At 37.7% G+C, this 13,369-nt stretch overlaps 1 protein-coding gene across 2 annotated transcripts in view; it reads left to right on the top strand.

Moving 5' to 3' along the window:
* Positions 1-13,369, top strand: part of LOC139116298 (von Willebrand factor D and EGF domain-containing protein-like) — an 89,580-nt gene that overhangs the window by 16,139 nt on the left and 60,072 nt on the right. For both annotated transcript variants that reach the window (XM_070678925.1, XM_070678931.1), the window contains exons 6-8: positions 1,527-1,637; positions 4,750-4,812; positions 5,061-5,260. In XM_070678925.1, coding sequence (XP_070535026.1) covers positions 1,527-1,637; positions 4,750-4,812; positions 5,061-5,260 — 374 coding nt within the window. The remainder of the gene's footprint in view (positions 1-1,526; positions 1,638-4,749; positions 4,813-5,060; positions 5,261-13,369) is intronic.

The raw sequence follows: 13,369 nt of genomic DNA, 5'->3' as shown, positions 1-13,369 counted from the left end.
TATATTATATATATATATATATATATATATATATATATATATATATATATATATATAACGCGAAAAACACGAGTATACGATGACGTCAAAACAGAGAGAAATACCATGGGATTACATATGTATCACATGAACAGTCTTCTTATTTTTCTTTTGACGTAGATGGATCAAATTATTGTAACAGATTGCATGAATTTCGTCGAGATTTGTGTTTTATTTACGCTTATTGATTTCACTTGCTGAGTAAAGCGGCCCGTTATCCAGGAGATACTTCCATTTATAAATCCAATCAAGTTGAAATTTTGATACATCGAATAGTATCATCACCAATCGACATACGGATTTGGCCACGAGAACGTGTTATTAATTGTCTCGCGCTGTACCGATGCCAAGGCAAGTCGGCCATCGGTGGATATAGCTTTCACCGCACTAGAGACGGATAGCCATAGTATCCAGAGTTATTTTGAATATTTACAATTATATTTATGAAGTAAATGCAACGGCGCGATAGAAAAAGTAATTTTCATTCTTAGAGATGTCGTGGCTTTTGAAAATATCACACAAGTTTACGACCTTGGCGAGCGCGAAAGATTCCGTTCGATGACACACATAGTACCTCATTGCATGTTTGTGGCCACAACGGCTGCCAAAATCGGTCTCAGCTCTGCCGGTGTCAACTCGTTAATCCCGATCTAGGTGGTCAATGTTTTCATCTTACGGACTTTGATGTTTGCAGTGACACATATCTCGCCCGTAGATACATCCTAATTTTGTTACTTGACGGAAACTCTGTTCTGTTGTGAGTGTTGTCTGAGTCAACTTTCGAAATACATCGGATTCCACAGCGCTGCACTGCAGAGTAAAGACTACAGGTCGACAGCTTATGTCTTCTCTACAGCCTTACGCTGCAGGTTTGATTCCGAGTGAGAATTTACGGAACTTTTTGTGTGATGAAGGAAATATATCGTTGTTAGTCGAATGTCTTTATGCTTCTGCCTCCTTTGTCGCTTTTCTGAAGATTATACGATACTCATTTATTCAGTTGAATTTACGTTGAGGAGTAGATTGCGGCTTTATCGCCAACCTGGATGGCCAGGTACGACGTCCACATTGAGCCTTGCCACTCGACTGGAGCCGCGACGTTACTGAGCCATTAAAACGACCAACGGTATCCCTATTCGATTCTCTGGAATAGATATAGATTTTGTGACAGGAAATTTCGTTGGACATGCCTTCTATGTTTCCATGTTTGGATTTATCCGATCATCTTTCTATAAAAAAATGTCATCAAGCACGACAAGTCGGTATGTGTCGCTGTGTCGTGCATGTATGAACGGTACCATGCAGGAAACAGCGATACGGGTCAGTTCATGTGATATATATATATATATATATATATAATATATATATATATATATATATATATATATATATATATATATATATATATATATATATATATATATATATATATATATATATAATATATATTATAATGCACATAAGTTATACATGTGCACACAATGCAGGTGGCGCTAATTGCTGCGATGAACGCATCAACATTTCTGTGAAAAATTGTGGGAATTTCTCCGTGTACAAGTTGAAACCAGTGCAAGACTGTCCAATTGGATATTGTGCAGGTAGGAATGGTATCACGTTTTGATAACTCTCCGATACCTTTTTGTAAAAGAAACGTCCCTGCAATAATTTTCTGCAAGGATAACTGCCCTTGTTGGTACGCCAGAATTGCAGATAAAATATTTGTTATATTTAGAAAAAATCGTTATCAGAGAGGTTTCTGTAATGGTAATCGTGCCCTCTATACAGAACAAAAGAAACTGTCGATGCTAATGATTTCAAATTTGATATTCCGAGGCGCCGATGATGCGATATCTCTAGAGTTTCAAATTCAGGGAGTATCTTTCAAACGATTTATCCTACTGAATTTGAGACAAACGAAAAAAAAAATTCCTCTGTTTAAATTTCCCTTTTGAGTGTGATTCATTTGACAATGAAAAAAGGAGTTGTAATTTAACTATCATAAATGACTCTAACCTGAACACATGCATAGCTGCGTATAACCAATATATCACAAATCTCGTGAGATTAGACTGCATTTTTAGCTCACATGTTACAAATTACATGTTAGCCAATGTCGCAGCGATGTTTGTTTGTCTGTCTGGCATAGAATTAGAACGCCCGCACATAATTGGATGAGATTTGCTACAAATGTTGATCATACAAGGATATATCTGCTCGAAAGACATAAAGGTGTGACATGAAAGTTAATTGCTAATTTGCATATTTGAGGCACTCTCCTAATAAGGGATATATATCTGACTTGACTCAATCAAATTGGCGAAACTTCGTATGTATATTGAAGATACTGTGATTTACTGAAAGTCATAAAGCATTTCTACTTCAGCCATTCCAAATTTGCATATTTAATGAACTTTTCTAATTAGGGTTATGTATCTTGATTGCCTTGACCAAAGTTGACGAAACTTGCTATGTACATGGGAAATACTATGATACAACATTATTGAAAGTCATTAAACATTTTACTATAGGCAATTCCTAATTTGCATATTTAATGAACTTTCCTAATTAGGATTATATACCTTGATTGACTTGACCAAAATTGACGAAACTTGCTATGTACATTGAAGATACTATGATACAACATCACGGAAATTATTACGACTTTTTACAGGGTTAGTATCTCGATTACCCCGCCCAAAGTTCACCAAACTTTCTATGTACATGGAATATACCATGGTACAACAGTATTGAAAGTCATGAAGCATTTGTCCTTCACCCAACTCCTAATTTGCACAAGAAGCATTTTTCTTCAGCGAATTTCTCATTTGCATATTTAATGAAGGTTCCTAATTAGGGATAGATACCTGGATTAACTTTATCAAAGTAGGCGAAAAGTGATATGTACATTGAAGATACTAGGTTAAAACAATATTGAAAGTCATTTAGCATTTTTCTTCGATAAACTCCTAATTTGCATATTTAATGAACGTTTCTAATTGGGGTTATATATCTTGATTGACTTGATCAAAGTTGATAAAACTTGCTACGTACACGGAAACAACATTATTGGAAGTCAATAAGCATTAGATCACTTATCACTGATCATTTATTTGCATATTGAACGAACTTTCAAAACGTATCAATATTGATGAAACTTGCTACGCATATTTGAGATACACTGATGTAACAATCATGAAAGTTGTATAAGCAGTCTTAGATAAACTTTTACTAATTTGCAAATTTCAACGAATTTTCCTAATTGGGGATATATCTTTATTGACATGGCCGAAGTTGACAAAACTTGCAATTTACATATAAACTAACTTTCCCAAGGCATATAGGACTCGAAACACCCAAAAAGATGATCAAACTTGTCATGTATATTGATGAGACAACTACGTCGAATTAGTGAAAGATATTTTGCATGTTCATGTCATAGTTCATAGTTTATAATTTGCATATCTAATGACCTGTCATAGTTTGGCATACCGGTATATAGCTTGAACGACATAACCAAAGGCAATTACACTTGCTATATAAAGTGGTAATACAATGACAGCAGTCAAAGAAATTTAGTATTCTTATTTCAGCTAGTTACGTATTTATATACTTAATGACTTTGGAATGTGATGAATGTTATTCACGATGTTGATCGTAACATTTTCAATGAAGTTTCAAGCATGCGGCAAACTTTTAAATTCACATGCAACTGCAGTTTATACTGAAAATTTGAGCATTTTCAGTTCATATCTGGTGTGAAGAGACGTTTCTATTGCAACATTATTATTATTATTATTATTATTATTATTATTATTAAAAATGCACAAATATTAAAGATAATAGCAGATCTATTCATTAACAAGCTGACGTGTGAAAGCATTACATATTTCACAAAAAAAGACAATCCACTAATGTGACCATACTTTGATACAGGGATGGTGTCAGAGTGAGCAAGATATGGTCAATCTTGTAAAAATGGTCGACACAACTGTTAGGTTTCATGGCCAACAATTGATGTATCGTTCCTTCCTCTTTTCACTTAGTTGGGTTGTGTTTGGTCCTCGTCTGCCAATTTTTGTGTTCTGAACTTTGAATATTTAAAATGCATGGTATAACTATAAGACTTTTCGACTAAGGATGGATGTATCAGGCACAAGATCACTAATTCACTTCCGGGTTCGTTACCCACGAAGATAGTTCGGAAGAAAAATAGTGCAGACCTTGAAGTTTTGATATCTGCATGGATGCTTGTTTAGTTTGAACTTTAACGTCAAGAATTTTTGTAAAGATATTTTTTCTGCCTGAATCAAATGCAGACTGTTGTGAAAAATGGCCGAAGCATTTGGTGGTAATATGAGGAGTTCTAGGGCTACTAGAAATCATAACAATAAGCCTGAAATGTGTCAAAAACACCACTGAAGGCGCTATTTTCATCGCTATCTCAAAGTTTCCTTGGACTTGCCCACACGAAAAATTAATCAGTAGTCAAGCTGACATTGACCTAACACCTGTTAAGAGGATTCGTGCCGCTGAATGTTTTAAAATAGGAAAATCGAGCTCAACGCTACTGTGGTGGCCCATTGGAAATGAATTAGTGGTCTTGTGCCATCAGCTTCCGTTCAACACTTATTGAGTCCTTCACGATTTTTTAAAAGTTTGTATCATTTGAAGATGCATTTTAAAAGCAATATCAACTCTGCTTTATTGAAGGAAATCGTGAACCATGCCCACCCGAAAAACATTCAGCAACAGGATTCCAACCAGGATGTACAGGTAAAACAAAGGGAAAAGACAATATTACAGCATTATACACAGCAACAATTGAGTGATTGAATTAATGCACTAGAAATAAATAAATACATACATTAATAAATTAATAGGTATCATTGAATTAGCAAAAGTTTAGGTTCATTCGAATTTTTAGGTCTCAACAATAAAAGACAAAACGGTCTAAGTTGTTCAGCTTATAGTGTCAGTTTGCTTTGGTTTCTAAATCTCCAATTTTGATATGCTTTTCTCAGATTATCCAACATTGAATGGATTACCGGTTCTAAGCAAAGGCGATGGATATTTGCAATGCCGATTTAATGCGCCATTATGGCCAAACACAACATTTGCCGTTAAGTGGTATTTTGATGATGATGTTGTCAGGACAGATGACCTGGAATATAAATTACAGTACTCTCGACTCTACGAGAATGAGTATAACCTTGGAAAGAAGGTACATTTATCACAGCATGCAAAATACTAAAGCGTATATTCGTCAAAATCTTCCGGAGCAGGCTCGGGAGACGCTCAAGAGCCAGCTGGTGTACATGTAACATCATTGAATATATTGTCGCCGCAGTAATATATATATATATATATATATATATATATATATATGTGTGTGTGTGTGTGTGTGTGTGTGTGTGTGTGTGTGTGTGTGTGTGTGTGTGCGTTTGTGTACTAGTACTATCGAGACCATGTAGTAAGGAATTCACGTACTTATCGAGACCAGACTTGCGTAATAAAGCCAAAAGCCTGGCTTTATAATGTTAGCCTTCCAATGGCCTAAGAACTGCCTAAATAGTGCTTACTAACGTTTTTATCGACTGGCCTCATTTTTCTACGCACCGGGAAATGAGTGTGAAATTTTGTGTGTGAGGTGCGTGCCTCGCCAGGATCTACGCACCCGTAGTTTTGCCTGAACGAGCGCCACCATTCGACAACGGTGATGTCAACACGTCCGCCATATTGCTATACTGCTTGCAAGCGTACAGTTCGACACGTCTGGGATCTGCCTCTCCTGCGCTGTGTGGTGTGCTTGTTGGACAAGTCGTAGGTCCAAAGAGCTTCTTTCGTTACAGGTTAGTACAACCATCATATTTAACTTGAAACTAATGTTGTAAATTTCGCCGATTTTGCTTTTTTAATTAAATATGTGCCACCAGCTCTCAACCAGCGATCGATGACTCCTGACCAGCGCGATCAAGTTTAGTAGGGGTACAATTTCGGTGAACAATTTTGTCAGAAAAATAACTGAGTTTATCTCATTTTTGTCCGTTATAGCAAAGTTTGATACCCGATGTGTATGTCTATATACGAGGAACTGCTCGATGTTGCATGGTCATCATTTGAGCACAGTTCTGTGACAGAACTAGCTTCTATTAAAATATAGGACAATGCGCGCGACATTGGCACTTTGCATCAAAATGCAGACAACTTTGCTTCGGTTCATTCTGCGGCTATGTCTCAACTTGATGCAGGAGTTGCAAGCATTTTATATGCTTGCTTGCAGTGTTAATGTCGTCGGTTTCGATAGACACCAAGCCCAGTTTTCAACATTGTCATATTGCCAGTACAGTCTGAGTGTTTTGTCTAAATTTGCAGACAAATGCCGATTTGTATGTGGTCGATACCATGTTGGACTAAATCACATTTATTTCTATGCAATACACTGTACAACTCAACAGATTTTGAAACTAAAGTTGAACAGTATTTACAGGGGTTTCGTTCAAAGCCGGCCACCGGTCATACGGCCGCCTGTTATTACCTGAAAATCGTGTAATTGTTGTGCTTCCTACAGAAATGAATAGCTAGTAACAAACAGCATGTCGCCAAAAGTTTACAATGATCTGTATCCTTAATGCCTAATTACTTGTTTTTCAACACTTTTGGGGTGTTTTCAATGAAAATTTTGTGTTCATTCGTTCGCATTTGTCGATCGCGCAATGCCTCGCTAAGCTTGAAGATGTAGGTACCATGTAACGACAACACCGCATGGAATCACAGGCGCTCCTTAGCTGGGTCGTCTGCTAAGTAGATCGATTTTCGGATCGATCTATTGATCCCGTAGTCGATATGCCCGCCACTGCAACCTAAATAGGTTAACCTAATTAGGTTGCAGTGGCGGGCATATCGACTACGGGATCAATAGATCGATCCGAAAATCGATCTACTTAGCAGACTACCCAGCTAAGGAGCGCCTGTGCACGGAATACGTCGATACAACGTACACAGCTGGCTGGAGGTTAGAGGTCATTGAGCTTGTGCCATAACGCAACATTGCCACGGCCATGGGATGTGAGTGAAGTGATTCAGTTGGGTCGAAATGGAGAAATACAGACAGGTTGATGACGAAAGGTACAGTTTATGGCAATTTCTCAGATCATATTGATACTTATGCGGCGTTTTATGAATATTTATCAGGAAATGTTTCTTCTGAATGCATCAGCATTCGCCCCTACAGCGATCCACTAGCCTAGGGTTGTAAAATGTAAACAACACCTTGGCATTGGTGGTCGACGTTCGCTCTCGGATTTTAATTATTTCTTTACGTTTGACTTGCCTTACCTCCGTGGGCATATAAATATCAAAACTGAATAAATGAAGGTGTAAACTTCAGCAGACTGTGACGTTTAGCGGTTGGCTGTAGCACAGTCGTCATACACGGCAATGCAGGAAGTCCGGAAATGGAATAAACCGGCCATGGCTGCTATAGCCTGCACCTATCGCTAAAGTTCGAAGACTGCTTTCCTGCATCAAAAGCCGCAATAATTCATTCAAAAAACCCCGCATCGATGGCTTCCAATACATCTCTGAATTCATATCTTGTATGCTTTTTGTGTTGAAGACGATGCATTTTTGAGTGTGGTTTCCAAAAAACGAACACTCATAAAACGAACACTTTTTTACAACAGCTGCCGTTGATGATTTTAAAATAGATCCAGGCTGTCTAATGTTGGTCCCTGATCCTTTGAAAAATGTAAATAAAGTAGAAATGCGGAGCGACTGAGGGCTAGTGTACTAAGGTCAAAGTCAAAATTCACAGAAATTTTCATTCTGTTCTACCAACAATCACTTGAAATGACTATTTTCAGTGGTAAACCATAGAGGAAAACTGCATCCTAAATTGTACAAGTGAGATAACAATAGCTGCTAAAGTTCTTTGGCTGGATGCAGATTCCTTTGTACAGGGTTCAAAATACCCGGTGGTCATGCGTCAAAAGACCACCAATTATCTCATTTGAACCACCAGATTCTGTTGTGGGTGGTCAATGTTGACCACCAAATTTTCGGAGGTCACACTAGTGCTGCAAAGCTGTAAGTCTTACATTCCTCTCACAGTTTATTGCTAGGAGTATCCAGAAACAATATATTATCCTCAGAGATAGATATAGCAGTTATCTAGTACACATCTTGTCTGTTCAATCACAGTCCCTCCACTTTGGTTTAATGTCAGTCCTTCAACCCCACTCCAATCTACCCAAGTGAGGCGTTCCTTTGGATAGACAATGTCTCTCTTTGTTTTACTGTTTACTGCCATGATTATTGTGATTAAGTCTGCAAATGTTGCATAACATCTCATTGTACAAAACTCTGACAAAACTTCATAAGTCCAAAAAATGCAAGAATTGTCATGTTATCAGCAGTAATTGTCATTTCTTGATTACTCAGTTTGTAATTCTGTCAAAACTTACAGTCAGTCAGTCACTCATGCACTCATTTCAAGTTGTGAAAATACTGAAAATTTTCTTGTGGATTTTACTTGGCATGCAACATAGACCAACGTAAGACGAGTAGCAGCATAGTGGAATGGTTCCAGAACAAGATGTCAGCCCACTATTCACCCCTATGGACCCTGACCTCCACAAGAATTACACTCTGACAATGACAATTATTTTGACCACCAGAATTTTGCAATTGACCACCAAAATTTGAATCTGGTGGTCAAACTTGACCACCAAACAAAAAAATAAATTTCGAACCCTGTTTGTAGATGATCATAATGACTTATTTCTGTAAGCAGTGCTTGAAATAAAACTTGTAACTTACCGTTTGTGGTTGATGAACTGTTTTGTCCAGTTTGTAAAAGCTAATTTGGAACCGTGTATTGGTGGGTGAGGGGTGGGGGTACGTACCAAACATCCACATGTTTGGTGGTTGGTATGGCTTGGCCCCCTGTAATTTTCATATGGCCCCCTGTTTCAAAACTTAGTGAAACCCCTGCATTGTCTTTTGCAAAATCTTTTTTTAATATCACCATGATTGCTATAATACAAGAGGTCCAATTGATGGCTTTAAAATATTGGTTTCAAAAAGTCTGTTGTTGAAAGGGGTATTGACATTGAAATTGACAGTTTATAAAGCTCAGCTGATAGATAGCACACAGCCATCTGTGTTTATACAAGAGATGAAGTATAACGGTATGTTCACTGCGGCCCAGCAGCGCCCTGTTTTGTCCAATGCTTCACAGAGCGCGTATACCTATATTGGGGTCATGACTGAGGTCATTTTCCGTAGTTACTGTAAATCAATATGGCGGCGCCCATGTTTATATAATAGTCATCGCTACAGCTGTCAAGCGTAAGCTACGCAACGCAAAGTTTGAGCTTATGAGAATTAAGCAAGGGCGATTTCCATTGTGACCTACCGGTACATGGCCTTTTCGATGAACTAGATGCCAATGTTGACCCTGCAATCAAGAAACATGATAAAATCACAGCTGACAAGGTAAAGCTCCGCCAGAGAGGTGTATACCCAATATTTGAGTGTGAAATGAGACATTGGCGATCAGCAGTGACCCAGAAATTGAAACCCTCTTGCTCAATGCGGAATCCATGGAAGGGAACCTTCAGCAGAAATATTCCAGCAGAAGTGTTTGAGCTCATTCGGCTGTATTCAACCCGCAATTCAATGCGCATTGAAGAGTCTGAAACACCGTGTACAGTAACTCTGAAATTTACCTGGTTGAACAAAGTCAACTATCCTTGGCCGTGAAGCCAGCTACGAAAATCAGCAGCTGTTACTGAGGTCAGTGAAGGCTCAGCGTATGGAAGTTATCTGTACCGATGACAAGCCCATGATCGTGCGGTATAGGAAGACATCAGAAACAGCGACGATCAACTTCCACTATGGCTGTTGGAACAAACATGGGGTTCCTCAACATGTTTGAATGGTGAATTGTCCTGGAGAAATTTGAACTGCTGAGGTTTGACGTTCTTGTTCAAGTTTTGAAATCATTTCATAGCAGTGAAGAGTTCACATTTTTTTGGCCTTTTTTCAAAGCATGAAATCAGCAGATGTTTCTGCACATGTTCAATCATACAGAAATAAAAAAAAAAACAATTTGATATTTCATCAAAGTTTGTGATCTTTATTACTTTGCTTGAAAGTTAACTGTGGCATACAGTAAATTACAGTCCATATTCCTTACATACAATGGTGGTTTCAGAATGAAAGGCATCCTAAATATTAACAAGATAACTTGTCAATAAAAAACACTACATGCATTTATTTCTTAACCATTGGTCAAACATGTATTCAAGTATCACCTCTTTGAAAGCTCTGCTGCAATGTTCAACTCAGCAAATGAAGTGAACTTTTGCAGTCCCATGAAGAAATTTTTTTAAACTAAATTTTACAAATTCAGACTTTACAATTCCATTAAAATGCAGCCAAAATATTAAATTACATTACTTCAAAAACCTTTGGATATAGGCTCAGCAGTGATTATGAAACTAAATTATGATCTCACTTAATTCTAAAAATTGAAATTCTTTGATATATTTATCAAAGCACAAAGATCATTCTCAGACAAAAACTGAATTCAATTTTACACTTAACTGTTTAAAATTTCATTCTCAGCTGTTTATGATTTTCTAATAATCCTACAAAATGTTTAACAATTAGCTTCTAACTTATATAGGCAAAACTTATCAACATCTTTGTATGTACCTATTATATCCATTCAAATTTACACTGTGAAGGCATGCACAATTTTGCATCCAAAGCTCATCACTTCAATGTATTTTTCAGAATTTTACTTATTTTCCCACTCACTGCAGACCGTTTAATTTCCCCCATAAATTTGCAGCTGCAAATTTCACAAGATTCAGAGGAACACTGCTTCTCATTGCCACAAAAACAGTAACTCGGGTCATCATAATATCTGTCTGGAATATATTTGGCATTCTCTATGGCTTTCAATCCCATATGACCCCCCCCCCTATAATTATCAGAACAGGGGTCTTGTGTGTGTAGCCAATACAGTAGTACGTATTCATGCCTGAATATGAGAGACCATCTGTTCTGGGGTGTTGAATTACAACTGTATTCAAGTAAGCGCAAATGCTTGGCTTCTCTTCCCTCCATTGTATTAAGACCCAACCCCATATTGAACTTCCTTTGTAACGTTCTGCTTTTTGCATGAAGCACTGTACTTTCCAACAACAGTGAGTGTCTAACTGTATCTCGAGGTCCTCAACATGTCCGCCGAACACAGACAATTCTTGCTGCTTCTGCTATCCATCAAGCATCAGCAGAGTCTAACTGTCAGCATAGCAATGTTAGTATCACAAACCCCCCACAGCCAGCACTTGATGGGCTGTGGCAAACTCTTATTAATTCAACCACGCCTAGTCAGATCGAAAAATACCTCTCCACTTCAGATAAATTTAAAGAAATAATTATGCAATCATTGCTACGTAATCTGTGTCGAAATTTGAAGAAAGCAATAATGCAAGTTCTAGTCTTCTCTGAATTATGTATTAAGACCTGTAATATGTAAGACAACAGTCAAACGTCACACACAAAAACACAATATCTATTATATATATATATATATATATATATATATATTTTTATATGTGTACAGATGTCTTCTTTGGAAAGTGCAGTGCTTCAGTCCTCATTGGAAAGTACAGTGCTTCATGCAAAAAGCAGAACGTTACAAATAAAAATACAAATGAATTCAAGTGCAAAGTAATGATATCTGCATTAAACTTAAACAACAGATATTATTACTTTATACTTGAATTTATTTGTGATATATATATATATATATATATATATATATATATATATATATATATATATATATATATATATATATATATATATATATATATATATATATATATATATATATATATATATATATATATATATATATATATATATATATATATATATATATATATATACAGTGTGTGCATGAGAGAGAGAGAGAGAGAGAGAGAGAGAGAGAGAGAAAGAGAATTATCTTACCTCCTGCCTGAACCTGTCTGTTTTCTGACTAAGTATTAACACACAGCCCTGCCATGCACAGCTTACATACATACATACATACATACATACCGGTTCATACATACATGCATGCATACATACATACATACATACATACATACATACATACATACATACATACTGTGTGTGGGCTGTGTGTTACCGGTGTTATGTGGCCTGTCAGCCTGTGGTGGGAGGCCATGCAATGCCGGTAACACACAGCCCTGCCATGCACAGCAAGCATACATACATACATACATACATACATACATACATACTAGCTCTGCATGGCAGGGCTGTGTGTTACCGGCGTTATGTGGCCTCCCACCACAGCCTGTGGTGGGAGGCCGTATAATGACGGTAACACACAGCCCTGCCATGCACAGCAAACATACATACATACATACATGCATACATACATACATACTAGCTCTGCATGGCAGGGCTGTGTGTTACCGGCGTTATGTGGCCTCCCCGTGACCACAGCCTGTGGTGGGAGGCCGTATAACACCGGTAATACAGCCCTGCCATGCACAGCTAACATACATACATACATACATACATACATACATACATACATACCCCCGGTACATATATACTAGCTCATGACGGGATGCTTGCATCTAAAAAACAGTGCACTTTTTTGAGCTCTTTCTGCACTGATAATATGCAATCTACAGTAGTTATATTTAGAGGTTATTACCCAATATCGCCTGTTCCTTGTGTCGTATCAGCATTCGTGTCATTTGTGCTGTGTCAGACACTCGACTTCGTCTTGTGTCTGACCCAGCACAAATGACACTCATGCTGATACGACACAGGAACAGGCGATATTGGGTAATAACCGATTTATCATATACCCAAGCCCATAATTTTAGGGAATTTTAACTAATAGAACGAAAAACCTTTAATTTTGAGGCTTTACTTTATACGCCTTGCGCATAAATATCAGAATGTTTATGTGAACAGGCTTCATTCATAAAGTATACGACGAAGATGTCAACATCACGCGCGACATCGCTGCAAGTCGTCCATATCTCAATGAAACCCAAGAAGAAAGACACTGGGATACAAAAATCGTCATACAGAAGGAACATTTTAAGGTGCAATATGCTATTACAACTGTAACCGATCAAAAACTGCTCAGCTTTAAATCTATCGTGATTTCGATCGTCGTACGGCACGGAGCTCGCGCGGAGAGGGGACGCCATTTTGTTAGTTTACCTTTAGAGTTGCCATGTCAACAGTCGTCGCACGCGCGACATCGCTGTCACGCCACGCG

The sequence above is a fragment of the Ptychodera flava genome, chromosome 2 (genome assembly GCF_041260155.1).
Source record: "Ptychodera flava strain L36383 chromosome 2, AS_Pfla_20210202, whole genome shotgun sequence".
In the NCBI taxonomy this organism is placed as follows: Eukaryota; Metazoa; Hemichordata; class Enteropneusta; family Ptychoderidae; genus Ptychodera; species Ptychodera flava.
Note: the sequence above shows the minus strand (reverse complement) of the source record. Positions and strands in the feature narration are given on the sequence as shown.